The 22618-nt window shown below is 38.5% G+C and overlaps 1 protein-coding gene across 8 annotated transcripts in view; it reads left to right on the top strand.

Annotated features, from left to right (window-relative positions):
* The window catches only part of LOC108706643 (rap guanine nucleotide exchange factor 2), a 211349-nt gene that overhangs the window by 128289 nt on the left and 60442 nt on the right, over positions 1 to 22618 (top strand). The window contains exon 1 of one of the 8 annotated variants that reach the window (XM_041579541.1): positions 5019 to 5752. The exons of 6 other annotated variants lie outside the window; for them this stretch is intronic. In XM_041579541.1, coding sequence (XP_041435475.1) covers positions 5699 to 5752 — 54 coding nt within the window. In that variant the 5' untranslated portion in view covers positions 5019 to 5698. Of the gene's footprint in view, positions 1 to 5018; positions 5753 to 5898; positions 6708 to 22618 lie in introns of those variants that run through there. One more of the 8 variants, XM_041579540.1, reaches the window with a different exon arrangement.

Raw genomic sequence — 22618 nt, 5'->3', positions numbered from 1 at the left:
CTTTAAAGAAATTATTCATGATTCACGTCAGTCATTGCTTCAGCTGAGCTTACAATTCAAGGTATCCAGCCATACAGATACTCACAATGGTTGATTTTATCAAGAGCCAAGAAACCTGCCTCCTGTATGTTTTTGCATTGTGGGAAAAGACAGTAGTGCTAACCACTACACCGCCCCATACCACCATTCTAAGCATGGCCACTTAAAAGTAAGTTACACGCTGACACGCAAAGCAATATGGAGAATACAATATGTGTTCATGCCTTAATGAAGCACAACTAAGTGATTATCTCCTGATCATATGAAAATTGGCATGTGCAGGATTCATTTTTCACTGATATCAAGACAAGATGTATTCTTTAGTGGTATCTGAAAATGCAGCAGATGTTGGGGCAAATTTACTAAAGGGCGAAGTGACTAACGCTGGCGAAAATTCGCCAGTATGACATCATTTCGGGACTTTGCCGATTTACTAACGGCGCTGGCGTAAATTCGCTAGTAAAGGAGATACACTCTAACACCAGGCGAATTTTCTGAATGGACATAACTACGCAAATTCACTAAGATGCGTATTTTTCCCAAAAAACGCTGGCGACTTTTCAGTTTTTCAGGGTGATAGGATGCAAAAGATCGTAGTTTGTTTTAGGGTACCCGGCTTCCACCCTACATTTCCTTAAATATGGCACATAAACTATACACTGGGCTTATGTGTAGGGCTTTATAACAACTCTATTACTTTTATTAAGGTTCCCTGGGCTTGTGTAATGTAATGTATTTGCTGTAACATATACATCCATTGAAATTTAACTTCCTGCTGTATGCAAATTAGCCAACGCTAGCGCAACTTCGATTTGCTTGCCGAATTAACGGTAGCGAAACTTCGCCATCGTTCGGCGCCCTGGACGCAACTTTGCATGTTAATGAATTAGCGTTGTTCTGCCGAATTTTGTGCCGATGTGAGCAAAGCCGTCACTAGCGAATTTCCTCAGGTTAGTGAATTTGCCACATTGTTAGATGACAAAACATTATTTTATGAATACATCCATTATCCAGAAAGCTCCGAATTATGGAAAGGCAGTCTCCCATAGACTCCATTATAATCAAATAATCCATTTTTTTTTAAATTATTTCCTTTTTCTCTGTAATAATAAAACAGCACCTTGTACATGATCGCTACTAAGATATAGTGAATACTTATTGGAAGCGAAACCAGCCTATTGGGTTTATTTAATATTTACATCATTTTCTAGTAGACTTAAGGTTTTGGGGTTTCAGGTAGGCAATTTGGACAGACACCTACATTCCCATTAGATCTAATTCTGTCTAATTTGACTTTGGATCCTTGTTATATGGCTTTATTTCCAATATTTCATAACTGGGAGAAACATTCCATTGTAAATATGCTTTCTAATCCCTTCTATGGTTTACTTTGTATCCCTGAACCTCAGAGTCCCTTATCATAGAGCGTCAGATAAGCTTGTTCTTTCATTCGGCAAATCACTGAACTCTGCAGTGAATTACAGCTTAATGCTGCCGGCTTGGGTGGAGCAGCAGCAGAGGTTGCTATCTGAATACTCCACTGCAGACTCTTATTTCTGTTTATAACCAAAAGAGAAAAACCTGCATTTTACCATAAATCTAAAGCACTACGCCACAACTGCCCTGTCAGTAAAATCCTATAAGTGTGTTGGTATTTAGTCTCATAATAAAAACATATATCTCTTATTGAGGATGTGCAGCCTTAAATCTGTTAAAGCTATCGCTTCCTTCAGGAAATTCTCATATGTCCTCTGGATTCTGACTATGCAACAAGTGACACTTAGTTGCACATTTATTAAGGGTCGAATTTCGAATTCATGTGAGTTTTTTTTTTTAAATCTAATGAATTCAGTTGGGGGGGTTATTTATTAAAAAAATCGGATGTTTAAAACTCGGACTAATTTTACCGACTGTGAAACTTGAATCTAGTTAGTTTCGAATTCGACTAAACTCGATTCGATTTTTTTTTCTGAAAAAAAAACTTGAATGTCAGGAAGGCTACAAACATCTCTGCATTGGTCAGTGGACCTCTCCCATTGACTTATACATGAATTTGGAAGGTTTTAGATGGAAAATAGTCAAATTCGAAATTCTTAAAGGGCCAGAGTATAAAAAACCTCGAAATCGAATTTGATTTTTAAAAAACAAAAAAAAACTCTAATCTAGTTTCAATAATGCCCTAGTTAAATTTCACAGTTTTGACCATAAATTCTAATTTTCAATTCAACCCTTAATAAATCTTCCCCTTAATAGTGATTTTTCATACCCTTACTTGTACTCAAGGATACAAGGAGATGTCTGATTTTAAGCAGCTCATTGGGTACCAGAGGTACAACAGGCACGAAACACATTTTTATCTTAAACATGTCCTAATAAACTTTAGTATTTTTTTACTTACTGCCTGCTTTTTTGGAGGAACTCACAATTTCTGGTTTTGACCAGGGGTGCCCAAATCCTAATGAATTATTATTAGTATTTTTAATTAAGGGATTATTTTTCCTGTTGTAGTAACGTATTTTGAGCTCCAGGTACCTGCGTCGGATTGTTGTAATGTTTTCCTGAGCTTGGTACATCTATGTATACACTTATGATTTGTCCGAAAACCAATTCTGAAAAATTGCTGGGATTTGACCTAATCGCCAACTGAATTTTGGATTCTAATTGAAAACTATGACCAACGGCAGCCAATCCACTGTTATTGTGTCTGTGTGCATAATATCCTTATTTTTTTTTAGTAAGTTCCTCCTTTCAGTCTGGGCAACCTGCAAACTGTCATTTGCTTTGGTACAGGATTCTCTGTCTGCCAAATGCTGCAAGTTGACCTCCCTTGGATGAGCATGAATGGTGTGGAGAGAGGATTTATAAAGTCATGTGAACCAGATTAGAATTATATGCAGTGCAGGCATCAGATTTTGAAGCTGGAAGTCTATTTTTATAAGTTGCATCAGCTTTGCTGCAGAACATACAAGTCTGCTGGGATTCACTGTTCCTTTCACTTGTCTTGCAAAGAAAGCTTCTTTTGAAGTCATAATTGATACCCATATTTTTGTTTTAAATAGAAGACAGATTAAAGAGCTCCAAAAGAGGCATTTTTTTGTTCTCCAAAATATCACTGGAAGCCTAATAACTTAATTCCCCTGATGCAAAAGGCCCTTATAGTTCCAAATTAGAGCAGTTCTTTGCTCAGTGCTGATAAATTTAGCACAATATTTATTATGCTACTTCTTTATAATGGCTTACAGCATATCCCTGTTCTCTTACCTTTTGTAGTTGTACTGCCTTTAATGGACTAGGCTGGATGCTGCTATCAATCAACAGGTAGTTAGTATATTTTATAAGATTGAATGTAAAACATTGCAGTTGTCATTCCCAACATAAATATGGCATTTTCTTTAGCTGTTTGGGAAATCTGCTTTGTCAGCTTGTCTTGTTTTTTGGTGTGCTGATTATCAGCTGTCCTAGAATGATTGCGTTAACAGTTATTATTTCCATATATTTCCATGTAGAGAGCATGTGATCTAGCACACTGCAGTAATTATGTCATACTCATGCCTTGGTGCCATAAAATCCTTTTAGGCTCTTCTGGCCCAAGGACCTTCATAGGACAGCCCTGACTTAGACTAAAAAACTCTTCAGCCTCATTATCCTGCTGTAGCGCTAACCCTTCTTTAGCATCATGTTGAATATATACATATAATACACAAAAGCCATGAATATCCTGTAAATGATATTCTTATAGACGTATCTTAGTGATGTCATCAGTTAGAAACGGAGCTTAGTGATGTCATTTTTGTCACATGACTCACTAAAACTTGTGTATTATAATAAATAAAGTACCCCTTGTTGGAAAATATGGGGTTATTAGCAGTAACCTCGGAGTTCCATGACCTGTATAAAATATATATAAATGGTAATGGAACTCCTCCTCTGTGTTTTATAATATCATTATTTTTTACAACAGGGGGTGCTTTATTCATTATATATCTAATCAAACCCACAGCATTTTCTGTGAGGATATTGACCAGATTGAATGCTCAGCGGCAGGTCAGATAGAATTGGCCTTTTGTCAGAGAAAACGATGTGCTTCACACGTCTAATGCCCACAGAGTTTGTAACTTGACTGAAGCCACAAATTTATAATACTTAAAAGCATCTCTAGTCCTTCTCTTATGCTATATAATTGTAATCAAGGAGCTTGCTTGTTGCTTCTATTTAAGAGCAGCAGGTGCTTTTTATACAAAGGCACTGGTATTTTGTGGTTACCTTTTGTAAGCTGCAGTAATAAAGGAAGAAGGTAGGATTTCCCCATGGGATGCACAATTCACTCTTGGCATTGTTATAATGTTTTTGTTTTTCTAGGAACCACTCTCATACCGCATTTCATTATAGTCATTCTCTATAAATAATTATACAGGACGAAGCCATGTCTCACATCAGATCACTTCTTTTTTCAGGTAAACAAGTACCATAAATATGGCTTGGCTGCCATATTTATGAAATGATCAGAAGATAATTAACCAACGAGAAAGTTCTTAAGCATAAGCATTTATCCCACTTTTAAATATTCCTCAGTAATGGAATGATTCTGATGTAAATCAGTGCATTAGACAACATCATTTTGCTTACAGTACAAGGCTAGACTGCTTAGCTGGAATCTATATATGCTAAGTGGTTGTGAAACATTTTTTAAAAATAATTGTGTGGCAGCAATAGAGACATGACTGCAGCATAGGAGAGCTTTCAAGTTTGGCACAGTCGTTCCCTCATATAGTACAGCTAATTGGCTTGTGCTGTGTGGGTATCTTCTGCTCTGTTAAAGTGGTTCCATTTATAATGAAGTAGCTGGATGCACACTGAGAGGCTGTATAAAGGGGGTGGAGAAGAATCCCCAAAGCTACATTCTCTGTGAGTGATGGTTCCCAAACTGTGGGGCAGCCAAAAGGTCAGCTTTTTTTTTTTTGTAAGAATGGCAGTGTCCTCTCCTTAGGCCAGCCTACATTTAGTTATATGTGGGAGTTGACGATTTTGCCAACGCAGATAATGCAGCATCGAAGACTACATTTCTGATTGATGGAATATTTCATGGAATGTCTCATTTGTGGATGTATGTGGCACACAAGTGGAAATAGATGAGTAAGGCAGACGGAAAGGGATTCCCACTACTGCAGTTAATTCTGTATTGGGGTATGGTTGTGTCACCTCCCTATACAGATGGATGGTGGGCATCTTTGCGATTGCCGTAGTACTCCGTGTGCCTTACCTTTACCTTTACTCCATTGGTCTGGGAAGAAGTCGGCTTTCGCTACAATCCCTCCCTCTAAAAGCTGCTGTAACGCAGAAGTGAGGCTGCCACGGACTGTCTTAGTGGTCCATTTCTACCTTAACGCCTGAAAGAGTTAAGAGCGTGAGTGGGCGATCCTGGAGGAATGTGCCTTTCATGTGAGTTGAATATTTCAGAATATGAGGCAAGAAGAGGCGAAAGGGAGCTTTCTGCTTACAGTGTTACATCACTAGCCCTGCATATTGCCTGTGCCGCTTAGGAGGCACACTGCAGTCTCTTGTTTTTTTTTTTTTTCCGTCAGGAAACAGCCATGCCCATCCCTTCCTAAGAGGAATTTATTTCTTATTTAGAAAAGGAAGCCTTCTCGCTGCCCAGGAAATGGCTTTCCTTGTGCGTTGCTATGCCAACTGCCTGCAGCCATGGTCCTCCAAAGTAAGCACAATAATGTAATTATGTTGGCGTATTACATTCTGGGTATGAGAGGAGGGGGCTGGTAGTACTGCTGTGTTTTGTGTGTTATGGGAGCACTAGGGATTTATTTTGTTGTGTAAGGCTGGGAAAATGTGCTTGAGCGGTACTGACATCATTAAATGAAATGTCCGTCAATGTCGCACTGCTATGATGAATTGAGCCGGTTAGTTGTGCATAGCAAAGATCCTTGGTCAGTGTTCAGACTGCATCCTTAACATCCAGGGAGGAGGTTCTTACCTAAACTCTGCCCTATCCCCCCTCCCACACACACTCACACACACACCATTATCACTACTACATTTGATGGAAGTGAATGCATGTCAGAGCTGCAACTGCAGAGGAAGCCGGTGAATTCGCTATGCTTGGCTGCTTTCTATGGGCTGGCTCCTACTCTTTGACTAATCCAATACAGTATTAAGCCTTTTTGGAAAGGACTCTGTGGGCGGTCAGCCATTTTAGGTTTTTTTTTCACCCCCTCACCCCCCCACTTCAAATCCTCCCCCCCCTCCTCTTTTTCTTTTTCTCCTATTATTCGCTGCTATGGTCTCGCTGCTCTGAAAGAATGCTGGATGTATACGATTTCCTTAGTCACTTTGCACAGTGAGATGCTGGGGGCTCCCAGCCTCCTCTTATAAACATGGAGACAGATGCCGTTGTGAGGACTGCTGTACTGCGTTCAAAGCTGCAAGGTTTTTCGCTGATGCCCTACCACTTCTCTCCCCGCTCCCGTGGATCTTTTTAGCATGCGTTTCCTCATGTGTTCGTGCCTTTTCTGCATGTCTGTGGATGTGAGCTTGCCGGCCTTCAGAAAATTGCACATGATGTTTAAATTCATTTCTGCCTCTGTTTCTTCATTATGAAACCTCTTGCATTTCCATCTAGTCATGGAGTTATGGGCCATCAGGAGAAGCATTCTGTGAGTATTACTCAGGCTGTTTCTTTACCTTTTCAGTCAAAAAATATATTTCCACTTTGTGAGTAAATTGAATCATTATATCTGTGGCTGGTATAGGTTACTTTTCAGTGTGCTTTTATTATTTTGAAATATTCCCTTTAGATCATGCTGCCTCCAGAAGATGTAGCACTACAACTCCCAGCATATCCCCACAGTAAGGGTACTGGGACTTGTAGCTCAATATCTTAATAGCCTTAGTGGCCTGTTAACTTGATACATGCCTTATGTTGCTTGTGATAGAAGGAACTTTAAAGGTTTGGATTTTTATATTAAAACAAAACATAAAAACTAACGTTAATTAACTTATTTATTTAATTATTTATTTTACAAGAAAGTCATGGATTCAGTTTTAACGAAAAACCTCTTAAAATTTCCAAGGGTGAAAATTGTTGGTTTCTATGGTGATCAGAGCAAATTACACAGATTGTGCAAAGTGGTAACTACTTTATGCATATCTTGTAAGGGCAGAGACACACGCTCATATTCATGTAGGATTTAAATCGCCGGCGGGATGGCAATCGTATTATTTCGTTTTCCGAAGTCGCCCGAAGTTGCCTCACGAGGACATTCGGAAAACGAAACACTCCGAGTGCCGCCAATTTAGCCGGCGGGAGGCAGTTCGGGGAGATTAGTAGTCCAGAAGAAGAGCCGATTTATCGCCGGGCAACTAAATCTCCCTGAATCTAAATGTATGTGTCTGCCCTAAGTGTTTAATATCCGTATGGCTTAATCTTTGAAGGGCAGAGGGACACGCTCAGATTCGGGGAGATTTATTTGCCCGGCTAGAATGTAAATCACTGGGTGACTAATCTCCCGAATCTGAGCGTGTGTCTCTGCCCTAAATCTCCCGAATCTGAGCGTGTATCTCTGCCTTTAGGGCACTGGAACTTGTAGCTCAACATCTGAATAGCATTTGGTGGCCTGTTAACTTGATACATGGTTGATGTTGCTAGTGATAGAAGGACATTTAAAGGTCTGGATTTTTATATTAAAACAAAACATAACAACCAAGGTTCATTTATTTATTTATAATACACAAAAGCCATGAATATCTTGTAAATTATATCCTTCTAAACGGTGAGTAGTGATGTCATCAGTTATAAACGGTGAGTAGTGATGTAATTTCTGTCACATGACTCATTGAAATTTGTGTATTATAATAAATAAAGTACCCCCAGTTGTAAAATATGAGGATATTAGAAGTTACCTCGGAGTTCCATGACCTGTATAAAAACACTCGGCCTTGGGCCTCGTGTTTTTATAGGGTCATGAAACTCCTCGGTAACTTATAATATCCTTATATTTTACAAGAGGGGGTACTTTATTCACTATATATATTTTACAAGAAAGTCATGGATTCAGTTCTAATGAAAAACCTCTTGAAATTTCCAAGGGTGATAATTGTTGGTTTCTATGGTGATCAGCGCAAATTACAGAGCTTGTGCAAAGTGGTACCTACTTTATGCATATGTTTGAGCTTGCAGGTGTTTAATATGCGTATGGTTTAACCTCTTAATGCCCAGCTGCGGCAGTACACTTTCTGCATTTATTTAACCTTGGGATTGGCTTTGCCTGAATATGTATGGCACAGACCCGATTAACTGCTGATAAACCTCTGGGTGGAAGAAGGGGTTAATTTAATTGTTCACCTGTATTATAATTGATCCCCTGTGTCAGCTCCATATTTGTCACAAGGTAATCCCTGCTTGTAGCAAGTGTTTGTTTGAAAAACGCAATGCCAGCGAGCACCGAACCCGACAGCAAAAGCTGAATGTGATTGGTTAAGAGGAGCTTATGTCAACTTTGTATTTTACTGACCCATCAACCCCCCTCTATAATGGAATTGTCTTGCTGTAGCATAGTTGCACTTGGTCATTAAGTAAATAAATGAGTCTAACCATTCATGGCCGTTTTGTCCTTTTTTAAAATGCAGTTATATAGTAGGTGCTATTTCTGGCAAGTTGTGATATCAGCAGTTTGCAGATCCCAAAAGCATGTAGCCAGATAAATGCCTTGGTGACAATCACAATTTTGTTGACAGGACCCAGTTATGAAGTTGACACAGTTGAGATAAGATTGACTTGGCTGTTGGATTTGTGCATTCTCTCTATGGTTCCATAATTAGAGCAGAGTTGCCAGTCATGTTTGTTAGGAACCAGAATGCTTGTGTTTGGTATACTTTTGTGGTAACTTTGGTGTAAGGGATGTGTGTGTTTTATTGCAGATTAAATATTTACTGGGAATACTGAGGGTCCTTCTTAGTTCTTCTTTATAGCTGACATTAAACACACATTTTGTTTGTCAGACATATTTCTTATCAAGGTGGGACAACAGTTATCAAATTTGTAATGCCAGGGTGCTGGCTTTTTGCAAATAAATGATCTTTCTATTTTTCTGACAGTTTTAAGTGGATCCATTTCAAACTTTCTGACTAATTCGTAAAGGGCAAGCGAAGACAGTGACACATTTCCCACAAACGTTTGCCTTTCCACAGGTTGGGGGTGCGATTTTAAGCATCCCCTGTGCAAAGAGCTACTTAATCACCCTGGCAATCAGAAACGTCACAGGAGCAAATCGAAAAAAACCTTTAAACATTGCAGAAAATAGTAATAATTTACATGTTACAAGCTAAAATGTGTAGCCTTTATATTGCAAGGTGAGAGCAGATCAGTGCTAAAAGCTTCTAATAGTTCATACAACTGTGCATAATTATGTGCACTCCCCATATTTTGTCCCACCTTCTTTAGCATCAATCTTTTCCATCATTGGTGGATGGTCCTTGGGTTTCCTGAGTGAAATATAGTTTTATTTTCTTTGCCATCTATGATAGTTAAAAGGATTTTAACTGGTGGTAAGTGAGCTTTGTTCTACAAAGGGCATGGGGGTGCATGGTTTCCTATGCGGTGTAGCGTGGCTCTTCACAACCATTTTGACAGTAATTTTGATTGTTTTCAAAATATTAAACTTATGTAGGTGAAGGAAAGATGTCAGGTAATAATGATCATAACACTCTTTATAGTTTGTAACAATTTGTTGAATTATATATAAACGAGCAGCTGTAAAAAGTGCACCAGAAAGTATGAAAGTGGTACAGACATGACTCTTTCTGTGGACCTCAGTTATGAGTACCTGTTGTTTACTTATCTAGCCTTGTCACTCTCTATAAAGAAGAAACAAATCAACAGTTGGTTGGAGACCAACAAATGAGTAGGGATAACTGTTCTGGGTACTGGATATATGTGTATTTTTATTGATTAGCCTTCATTATTGATTAGCCTACATTTTCACTTAAATGTATAGGGAAGCAAATAGAATTGATAAACGTGAAGTTGGGGGCTGAATGACCATGCAACTACTCATGGAAAAAGTTGTATGGATGTATCTTAAGCTGGCCATAGATGCAAATATATGTGCTTGCTTCATAAACTTTATGGCGAAAATGTACTTGCTTTCCGAGGTAGCCTTGGAACTAGGATTAAATCATTAATACAGCAATATATCCCTATATCTGTGACTTTGGTTATTATCTAAGTTTGGCTCTTGCAAAATTTTGGACCTCCAATTCGAATAAACACTGTTTTAAGATAAAATGCATTGGGATGAATGCCTAATTTGTCATGCTGTTGGTAGAAATTGATCAAGGTAGAGATTGGATTAAGGTATCATGCAAACAGGTTTTTCGAGGTATTAAGGAATGTATTTATTAAGCTGTTTGTGTGACACCAAGAACACAGTGTAAAAATTGGTGTAAAATAAAAATAAACCATGATTTTTTTTCATGATTTAATGCCTCCTGTCAGCATTTCTGACACAACTGATATTCCATTTCCCAGTTAAGCAGTGACATCAATGATTGGAGCTGAGGAGAACTTCTTGTAAAATATAGTGAATTGAGGTGTATCATTTATTAAGGTGTGTGTATTATGTTTTACTTTGGAAATTTACACTACAATGTTGCTCCATCTCAGATTAAAGTCTTAAACTGGCCATAGACGCAAAGATCTGATCGTACGAATCAATGTACGATCAGACTTTCCTATCTCCCGACCTGCCACTAACCATTCAGATCAAAGTCTTACCATTCCGATCAAATAAAGTAGTTAAAGAACAGATCAACCGATGTTCTGCCCCTGACAGCAATCGTACGATAGACAAAGCTAGTGACAGTCTCCCACTGAAAATCATACGATCGGCAATACATGCAGAGATATTACCCGCAGCCGACAGAAAATTTCTAACCTCCCCGATCAACCAAACGACCGATATCCGCCGGACGAAAAATGTCGGGACTCTCAACACACGTTCCGAAAATCCTCGATTCGTACGATGAGATCTTTGCGTCTAAGGCCAGCTTTAGGATGAGTTCAGGCAGAGAGGAATTTCTGGTGCATCTTTACACTCTACTTCATATTAATAAATTACACAGTTTGGTCTTAAAAAGTGGCGTGTGGTGTGTGTGTCCTAATTCCACTTTGTACTTCCACAACTTTATAAATGTGCCTAAGAGTAAGTTATGTCTTTTCAGCCCACAGTCTCTGTGGTGATTTATTAATGAGATGCATAGCAGAATGATGTTCCGATTAATCACTTTTTAAGCCTGTTTCCTAGCCAATGAGATACAGGCAAAGTAAGCTGTATAAAAGTGTTTAGCTGACATTTTTCTTAGAGAGTAAAGCTCCCCATAGACGCGACGATTCTTCTTGCCGAACGACCGATTTTAGGGAAGCCCGACCAATCCTTAGAAATTATCGTGCGGTTAGTGGTATTCGAACGATCGTACATCTTACGATTTTTCGGCCAACTTCTGTTGGGAAATTGATCGCCCAGGTCAAAAAATCTTTGTCAGTCCCAGTGCAATCTATCTATGTTTGCAGGGCCCAGCAGGCAGCTCGCCTTTGTTTTCCTGGTAAATTGGTCTTTTTAGTTGATGGTAAATTCGTACGATCGTTCTGAGAAGATCGTGGTCTCACGATCAGGATCTGATCTTTTAAAAATCTCAACATCTATGGCCAGCTTAAGAAGGCATAACTTACAGTATTCTCAGAATATTTGACCTTTGCATATTTGTGTGCATATAAGACAAGGCCGTCATATTGTTTGCCACAGTTTAAGTCACACCTAATGATTCTTAACAGAGTAGTACAAATGTGGGATATATTATTCTGTAATTCCAAATCAGCTTCAAAATTTTTAATATTTTTAAAAATGAAATATGATCAATTATCTAGGAACCAGCTCTGTAATAATAGGACTAGTACCATGCCTAGCAACAACTTCAAGTTTCTGTGGTTGCTCACAAGCCGTAGTGAGAATTGTGTGGTAAAAAATGTAGGGGCATTTTTAATATACTGTGTAATACTAAATTCACTGAAAAAAGGTGTAAAGAGCTGTGTAAAATGAATGTCGAGTTTACCAAGGTGTGTGTAATTTTACACACACCTAAATTTACACCGTCTTTTATGCCGTTTTTTACACAGCTAAACCTGGTGACGTGTGGTGTATTATCCCGATGTTTTTCACACAGCATAATAAATATCTATGGGAGATGGCTTTTCCATAATTCAGAGCTTTCTGGATAACAGGTTTCCGGATAACCGATCCCATTCCTGTATTTGTATGTTCTTTACTTGAATTCATTTTGGTAGCATTAAGTCATGTTATTCCAGAATACAAAAGGGCCCCAGAGAACCCAAGATCCTAATTATAGATCCCACACATGCATACACAGTGAGATTTTTTTTGGACCCCTTGATAAACCATATTGCTTTCTGATTGTTCTACTATCTATACTTCTGCGAGAATCCACTTCCATTTCCCCTTTGGATTGATGCAATAAAAACTTAGATTACATCCACACTAGGACTACAATGTTTGGTAGCCTGCAACTGCAATGTGTTTAAGCTTAATATGTTCCCATAGTGACCAACTCTTTTTCAAATACAGGCAAACGATGTTATGCAAATATATATAGATATATATATATATATATATAGAGATATATATATATATATATATATATCTGTCATATAGATTAGTTTTATTATCCATGTTAGTCAATGGTTAAAGTAGATACTATACTTAACCTTTCTGCGAGATTGAATGGGGGGGGGGGTAATTTGGTCAGAATGTGAGGACAGGGTATTTTATTTTTTCAGATTCCCAATTTAAGCTCAACTTGAATTTCAAGTCTACTTTCCCATAATTATGTTAAAGGGATTTCAACAACAGGATCCAAGCTGTTCCAATTGGAAGCAGATGTGAATGCTGTGACCCTGTCTACCCTTTAAATCTCATTTCTAGTGTTGAAGGTTCACTCAAAGAAAGAATTTCTCAGTGATTCTGTAAAAACATATGGTTATTGCTACCTGTCTAGTATGCCGTGTCTTCTGCAGTCCCTATGATAATTGACAGATGTGCCACTACATTTGCCACCCTAAGTTTACGCTGAAATAGAAGAGTGCTAGTGATGGTCAAACTGTATGTACTGTAAATAATTGCTGGGGCCTATCTTCAATGCGCTTCTACCAACACTTAGACCTCTGATCGCAACCAGTGGCTCATGAGCAACCTTGCTCACCCATACCTTGGCTGTTGTTCTCAGTGGCCTCAAAGCAGCTGCTTATTTTCAAATTTGTGGCTTCGAGGCAGGTGTTGGTTACATGAAACCAGATGTACTGCTAAACAAAGCATCCTTTAAGCTGCCAGTCCACATAAGGGCTAACAAATCACTTATTTGGCACTCCGCAGGAACTTAATTCATGTTTGTGTTGCTTCCCATCTCTTTTTACAATTGAGTGTGGCTCATGGGTAAAAAAAAGGATGGGGACACCTGACTAAAGGTGGCCATAGACGAAGAGATCCGCTCGTTTGGCGATGTTGCCAAACAAGCGGCTCTCTCCCCAATATGCCCACATTGAAGTGTGCGATATCAGGCTGATCCGATCATGGGCCCAACGATCAGATCAGAATGCATTTGAAACGGGTGGTCGGATTGCGGGACCGCAAACATGCACGGAGGCGGCCACGATCTGACTGGATTTTTTACCCTGCCCGATCGAGATCTGCCCAACTTTCGGCCAGATATCGATCGGGGAAGCCCGTCGGATATCCTTACATACGGGCTGATAAGATGCCGACTCGGTCTGTCTGCAGCTTTAATCGCCCCATGTATGGGGGCCTTAAGACCTTCCATAAATTCACATGTGCCTGTAAATGTAAATATATGCATGTGTAGCACTACTAAATGTAAATAGGTTTCCTTTCAGCTTTTTAAAATAATAATAAATCCTCTTGATATCACTACATAGGGAATAGTTGACAACCCCAGAGGAATTATGAAACAAAATGTTCTGTGGTAGTAGTCTACCTTGTTGGATGTTCTTGTATTAACCAAAGATAATGGAAAATGGACATTAAAGGGGTTATTTATAAAAGTCCGAATGCAAAAAACTCGTACACATTTTTTGAGATATATTACACCCCGAGGATAGAAAAAGTCAGAATCCGAAAATTGTCCATGTCAGACCTGCCAAGGTTGTATATGAGTCAATAGTAGAGATCCCTATCCAATTTGGAAGTTGCTGTTGTCTGCTGGAATTAGCCCAAAAATCCAACTATTGTGGGCTTTTCTGGAGAGTCGGGAAAAAATATAAAAAATTGTACAGTTAGGATTTTCCCTCAATTTTATCAAGTTTTTCCCTGATCTAATAAAATTGTGCTTTTTAAATAATACATAAGGTCAAATCGTGGATTCTAGTTTGCTCTCAATTTCTTGCTCTGGATTTTTAAAAAGTCGTATAATCACTAGATTATATATAGGGATTACACCAAATGAACTTGCCAGGGTATAAGACATTTCTGAAGTGTGTGACTGTGGCAGTGGATTGGGTATGTAATAAATTCATGTGTTGAAAGATTTGAAATCTCATGCTACTGAATTGCATTTTTGAAGCCAATTTTGAAGTGCAAACATTCAATTATATAGCAAATGTCAGGGGTTTGGAACTGTCTATCCATTTTTTTAATAAACGTATGTTTTATAATTTATCTATAGAACATTGATCCAGTAAAAATTATCCCACAGAGCTGCTTTTCCACATGGCCTTTCCCATGGTTAAGGTTAAAATCCTGTTCCCCATACAGATTTAATTATTTAATATATATAGAGCATTGTTATTTTCATCTGCCAAGGAATGTAGTGTGAGCGAGGCCCTGAAAATGTCAAACTTAATGAATCATCTGATGATAGGGTACATGTAGAAATAATAACAGCCCCTTTCCTGCAGGTCAAGCCTTCTAAATAACACAAACATAGGTAAAAGACATTAAACTTGAGTTAATGTTAAATTCACTACAGCAGGAGTCCCCAACCCATGAACAACATTCAAATGTAAGAGGAGTAACATAAGCATGCTGAACGTTCCTGGGAGTGCCAAATAAGAGCTCTGATTGGCTATTTTTTAGCCCCTATGTGAACTCGCAGCCTACAGGAGGTCTGTTTGGCAGCTGGTTTTTATGCAACCAAAACTTGCCTGGAATTCAAAAATAATCACCTGCTTTGAGGCCACTTAGAGCACATCTAAGGGGTTGATAAGCAACATGTTTTTTATTATTTTATTTTTTGACTTTTGATTTTGACTATTGCTAAAATCCCTTTGGCCAAATCATATTTTGTTAAAATTTGGCAGAACAAAGGAGGGCATAAGGGGTACACTGTGCATTGCTGATCAAAAGAGGACCCATCACAGACCTTCATGATGTATTTTCTATTCAAAAGCAAGACAGGAAACTATGACTTAAAGGGAAAGTTCTCATTTGTAAAACATGTCATTCTCACATCTCGCAGTGTGCCCCAAGTAATATCTGTTTTCAGTTATTTGCTTTTTTTATTCTATCTATGGCTTTTAAAATTGTATTAGATTCACGTTTAATACATTCTGTAAGTGAGGTGCCTGCATCTCTCAGAAAAAAGACAACAGCAAAAGTATCAGATTGTAACAGTTTGGAAATCTGATTGGAGGTGCTACTGGGAAACACATGAAGGAGACAATAAAAATAATTCATTATATATATATATATATGTAGGGTACAGGCTGCACACCTTGAGGAAATTATAAACACCTGGGTGCTCTAGGCAAAAAATCAATATAGTCCGTCCATGGATTTTCATAAAAGGTCAAACAGTTAATATCGTGAAAAAAGATCAGGTTTGTTAATCCGACGTTATATATATATATATATATATATATATATATGTATACAAAATTCCGTTAAGCGCCCACACTATGCTTTGGTAATCTTCGGGTTGCACAGTCAATTCTTAGGGTAAGGCCAGACGAGGAGATTCGGGGAGATTTTGTCGCCTGGCGACTTATCGCCAAAGTCTTTAGGCGACTATTGAAAACGCATCGCCGCGTGTGCATTAGCGCAGGCGATTTTGTGCTGTAGCCTATGGGGAAAAGACGCTGAGGCAGTTCGGGGAGATAGTCGCGCAAAAGACGTGGCGATAAGTCGCCAGGCGACAAAATCTCCCCGAATCTCTTCGTCTGGCCTTACCCTTAGACATATACTTTAATTAGGAATATTTCAGTTTATCCTTGAAAAATGTGAAATGTTGGAACACTGATATGTGTATTTAAACAATTTCACAAAGTGAAATGCTGGTATGTATATGTATATATATATATATATATATATATATATATCCAGCAAAGAGGTCCGCACTCTCAGGACTTACAAATAAAATAAAAATGTTTTATTGAAAATAAAGACTAACGTTTCGGCCTCTCCGAGGCCTTTCTCAAAGTGATTACAGACATCAAGAGAATGCAATAAATACCCCAATTGGCGGGAAATAATAATTGACTGACCTCTATGACATCATCAGTTAGTTAGTATTTGCATATAAAACAGATTTAAAACAGATTTAGAACACGTTTCTTTAAATATATCGCCACTCCCCTCTGTTAAAAATAAAGACATAGTTAAAAACATACTGTGTACAACTCACTATCATCTCCTCTTAGTTGTTTTTAATATAATACAGTAACCTAAAAACCGTTCCATTTATATTACACAGTAAAAGTATTGAGTAAGTATCTTAGGTCTATTTAAACATGCCCCCTACGATACAATGTAGCATATAAGTTCCTATCAATGGATAAAAAAGTTACTGTAGCTTAATCATACTGTTGTACTATGTGCCCTTAGGCTATTATTATTAACCCCTTGGTTCAGTGTCAAACAAACCTTAGTTCCAATGTTCTAAAATAGTGTAATGTATATAAGTGAATATGCACTCCCAGTGATCTATACCTGTGTCCATAAAATAAGTTAAATAAATCAAGTGTAAAATCCCAGCCTGGATGTGTAATACATGTATTATCCCTGTAAACAGTATTAAAATGTGCAGAATATTAAATGCAAGAGATTACTAAAATTGGTGCAATACACAATTAGGTGAAAAAATTAAGTGAAAAAATAAAAAATATATAAAAAAATATATAAAAAAATATATAAAAAAGCGAAGAAATGTTCAAATAGTCCAAATGTCCCCAATAAAAATCACCATAAACACTGAAATCCTCAGGGTGTCTGGGCGTAGGTAGCACACTAGTTCATAATGGCGTAATACTCAGTTTGGTGCATGTGAGTTCAATATGTATTAGTTAGCGGCTCAATAACCCCTTAGACACCTGTGGATGTGAGGTAGGTAGCCGCAATGCAGGTCAAATAATGTGAGGATCACTCGTCCTCTGTGATCAAACTCAATGATCGTGTCGGGGAGCACTAGCCATCCGCGGGAGCGCCACACGGTAGAGAGAGCTATGACACACACTGTTTATATGCATAGAACTCACCCGCACGAGTCATTTATAGCCTTATTTGTATCCTCAGCAGCGGAGTTCGCCGCTACAGCAGCACAGCATATACGCCTAGAACTCAGAGAATCTTCTGAACCACCGCTGCCGAAGAATCCGCATTGGTTCCCAATATACTTAATAAAGCAGTCGGCGGTCAAGTGCAACAGCATGTAGACATTCACCGCGGGGGTCATTCTGCGGCAGTGGGGACCCACCGGAGACCACGCTGCAAGATATTAATGTGTCTCATCGCCTGTATAGAGTCACACGTGCCCCAAATCCGAACCGACCTCCTCCGCTCATAGCCAGCAGGCTCCACTGATAGGTAATGTTACACAACATAATCTGCACATCCACTGAGGAATACCTATCCACCGTGGGAAGCATGTATAGGGCGTACCTCCTAGCGTCGGCTGTCAACCTCGGCTTGAACTACAGCAGCCCGCATATAGACCATTAGGGCCTCAGAAGGAAGGAGTAAAACGCCAGTCCAAATTATAACTTTACAGCGCCAATCTTGGTGTCAGCATTCATGGAATCAATAGGTCAAAGAGTAATATATAAACACGGGTGCCAGGCTTGGTCAATATACTATAATACGATGTGGGTAAGTCGGCACTCTCGTCAAGCAGGTTAAATGTGCCTGGGTGCAGTGTCCAAAAAATTTTTTGAATATATCCAGCAAAGAGGTCCGCACTCTCAGGACTTACAAATAAAATAAAAATGTTTTATTGAAAATAAAGACTAACGTTTCGGCCTCTCCGAGGCCTTTCTCAAAGTGATTACAGACATCAAGAGAATGCAATAAATACCCCAATTGGCGGGAAATAATAATTGACTGACCTCTATGACATCATCAGTTAGTTAGTATTTGCATATAAAACAGATTTAAAACAGATTTAGAACACGTTTCTTTAAATATATCGCCACTCCCCTCTGTTAAAAATAAAGACATAGTTAAAAACATACTGTGTACAACTCACTATCATCTCCTCTTAGTTGTTTTTAATATAATACAGTAACCTAAAAACCGTTCCATTTATATTACACAGTAAAAGTATTGAGTAAGTATCTTAGGTCTATTTAAACATGCCCCCTACGATACAATGTAGCATATAAGTTCCTATCAATGGATAAAAAAGTTACTGTAGCTTAATCATACTGTTGTACTATGTGCCCTTAGGCTATTATTATTAACCCCTTGGTTCAGTGTCAAACAAACCTTAGTTCCAATGTTCTAAAATAGTGTAATGTATATAAGTGAATATGCACTCCCAGTGATCTATACCTGTGTCCATAAAATAAGTTAAATAAATCAAGTGTAAAATCCCAGCCTGGATGTGTAATACATGTATTATCCCTGTAAACAGTATTAAAATGTGCAGAATATTAAATGCAAGAGATTACTAAAATTGGTGCAATACACAATTAGGTGAAAAAATTAAGTGAAAAAATAAAAAATATATAAAAAAATATATAAAAAAATATATAAAAAAGCGAAGAAATGTTCAAATAGTCCAAATGTCCCCAATAAAAATCACCATAAACACTGAAATCCTCAGGGTGTCTGGGCGTAGGTAGCACACTAGTTCATAATGGCGTAATACTCAGTTTGGTGCATGTGAGTTCAATATGTATTAGTTAGCGGCTCAATAACCCCTTAGACACCTGTGGATGTGAGGTAGGTAGCCGCAATGCAGGTCAAATAATGTGAGGATCACTCGTCCTCTGTGATCAAACTCAATGATCGTGTCGGGGAGCACTAGCCATCCGCGGGAGCGCCACACGGTAGAGAGAGCTATGACACACACTGTTTATATGCATAGAACTCACCCGCACGAGTCATTTATAGCCTTATTTGTATCCTCAGCAGCGGAGTTCGCCGCTACAGCAGCACAGCATATACGCCTAGAACTCAGAGAATCTTCTGAACCACCGCTGCCGAAGAATCCGCATCGGTTCCCAATATACTTAATAAAGCAGTCGGCGGTCAAGTGCAACAGCATGTAGACATTCACCGCGGTTGACAGCCGACGCTAGGAGGTACGCCCTATACATGCTTCCCACGGTGGATAGGTATTCCTCAGTGGATGTGCAGATTATGTTGTGTAACATTACCTATCAGTGGAGCCTGCTGGCTATGAGCGGAGGAGGTCGGTTCGGATTTGGGGCACGTGTGACTCTATACAGGCGATGAGACACATTAATATCTTGCAGCGTGGTCTCCGGTGGGTCCCCACTGCCGCAGAATGACCCCCGCGGTGAATGTCTACATGCTGTTGCACTTGACCGCCGACTGCTTTATTAAGTATATTGGGAACCGATGCGGATTCTTCGGCAGCGGTGGTTCAGAAGATTCTCTGAGTTCTAGGCGTATATGCTGTGCTGCTGTAGCGGCGAACTCCGCTGCTGAGGATACAAATAAGGCTATAAATGACTCGTGCGGGTGAGTTCTATGCATATAAACAGTGTGTGTCATAGCTCTCTCTACCGTGTGGCGCTCCCGCGGATGGCTAGTGCTCCCCGACACGATCATTGAGTTTGATCACAGAGGACGAGTGATCCTCACATTATTTGACCTGCATTGCGGCTACCTACCTCACATCCACAGGTGTCTAAGGGGTTATCGAGCCGCTAACTAATACATATTGAACTCACATGCACCAAACTGAGTATTACGCCATTATGAACTAGTGTGCTACCTACGCCCAGACACCCTGAGGATTTCAGTGTTTATGGTGATTTTTATTGGGGACATTTGGACTATTTGAACATTTCTTCGCTTTTTTATATATTTTTTTATATATTTTTTATATATTTTTTATTTTTTCACTTAATTTTTTCACCTAATTGTGTATTGCACCAATTTTAGTAATCTCTTGCATTTAATATTCTGCACATTTTAATACTGTTTACAGGGATAATACATGTATTACACATCCAGGCTGGGATTTTACACTTGATTTATTTAACTTATTTTATGGACACAGGTATAGATCACTGGGAGTGCATATTCACTTATATACATTACACTATTTTAGAACATTGGAACTAAGGTTTGTTTGACACTGAACCAAGGGGTTAATAATAATAGCCTAAGGTCACATAGTACAACAGTATGATTAAGCTACAGTAACTTTTTTATCCATTGATAGGAACTTATATGCTACATTGTATCGTAGGGGGCATGTTTAAATAGACCTAAGATACTTACTCAATACTTTTACTGTGTAATATAAATGGAACGGTTTTTAGGTTACTGTATTATATTAAAAACAACTAAGAGGAGATGATAGTGAGTTGTACACAGTATGTTTTTAACTATGTCTTTATTTTTAACAGAGGGGAGTGGCGATATATTTAAAGAAACGTGTTCTAAATCTGTTTTAAATCTGTTTTATATGCAAATACTAACTAACTGATGATGTCATAGAGGTCAGTCAATTATTATTTCCCGCCAATTGGGGTATTTATTGCATTCTCTTGATGTCTGTAATCACTTTGAGAAAGGCCTCGGAGAGGCCGAAACGTTAGTCTTTATTTTCAATAAAACATTTTTATTTTATTTGTAAGTCCTGAGAGTGCGGACCTCTTTGCTGGATATATTCAAAAAATTTTTTGGACACTGCACCCAGGCACATTTAACCTGCTTGACGAGAGTGCCGACTTACCCACATCGTATTATATATATATATATATATATATATATATATATATATATATATATATATATATATATATATATATATATATAAACCCTGTAAAAATAACAGTTACTAGAAATGTACGTATTTGTAGTGTGCTATTGAAAATGAGTTTTGTGACAGTCCCGTTAAGTTATAAACAAACCCATGAACAAGAGATGGATAAAACAGGATCTGCCAGTGTTTGTGGATAGTGAGCTTTTTTGTGTTTAACAAAAGTAGTTTCTGTTCTTATTAAAACAGACTTGAATAACTCATTTCCTTATAACAGGCTCTAAAAAGACTTACTGTGTTTGGACATTTCGAATACAAGAAACTCAACCTTTTAATGTGACCATACTTTGGCCAACCAATAGAAGTAAAACCAAATGCATTCTGGTAGATGGGAGCTTGCTGAGGTGCTTGAGTATTATCAGATGTTTGGGGTTATTGCAGTGCTACCATAAAAAGACATGCAATCAATCAAGTCTTGGAAACTAAAGGGCAAGAAAGACAGCTCCTACATTTGCATTAGAAATGCTGTATATTGCAGGCCTTTTGTGTGAGCTCTCCATTATCCCTCTGCCTTGTCATTGTTGGTTTAGGCATAATTAAGGAGTGACTTTTTGATGATATATGAAAATGCTGCTCATTCATACCAGTGGATTGTTCATTTCTGATCTGTAGTTGCTGTTGATAATGCTGATATTTTGGTTTAATACTTTGTTGTAATCTATACAATCTATTTTGTATCATTTGGCCGCTAATTGCTGTCAGCAGTGATGATTCTAACCAAACGTATGTTGTATATGCATGGCAGACGACTTTAAACAGCCATCCAGTGTAGGGAAGTACAGTCACAGTTGCATTCCGCTGTGCTAATCATTTACGTCAGCCTATGATTATAAAATTCTATTTGCATCTGAATATAGCCCTAAAGGATGCACCCCATGGTTGCAATAAACTGCCAGAAGCTAATCTCCTGCTGCTTTCACCACAGGTGGAAACTGCACATTAAGCTTGGGGGAACATATCTCTATTTAGAGCCCCATTAAAGGGTGTCTGTGGGCTTGTTGTCGGAGCCACAAATCAGTTATGGGGTCTGTACAGGGTGAAGAATGAAACAAAATTAAGCACATGACTGCTTGCTGTGACCTTATCCGAAGCCTTGCTGACCTCTGAGGGTTCAGTTTCACTGTGCCAGTTAGGGAAATCCATGATGTAGCCCTTTTCTGCTTTAGCAATTGACCTTCTGTGCTAAATTTTATTATATCAGAAGAATCTAATTTATACTTGGGGTTCTGAATTAGAATAATTAACACTTACA

This window comes from Xenopus laevis, chromosome 1S (genome assembly GCF_017654675.1).
Source record: "Xenopus laevis strain J_2021 chromosome 1S, Xenopus_laevis_v10.1, whole genome shotgun sequence".
Classification (NCBI taxonomy): Eukaryota; Metazoa; Chordata; class Amphibia; order Anura; family Pipidae; genus Xenopus; species Xenopus laevis.
Note: the sequence above shows the minus strand (reverse complement) of the source record. Positions and strands in the feature narration are given on the sequence as shown.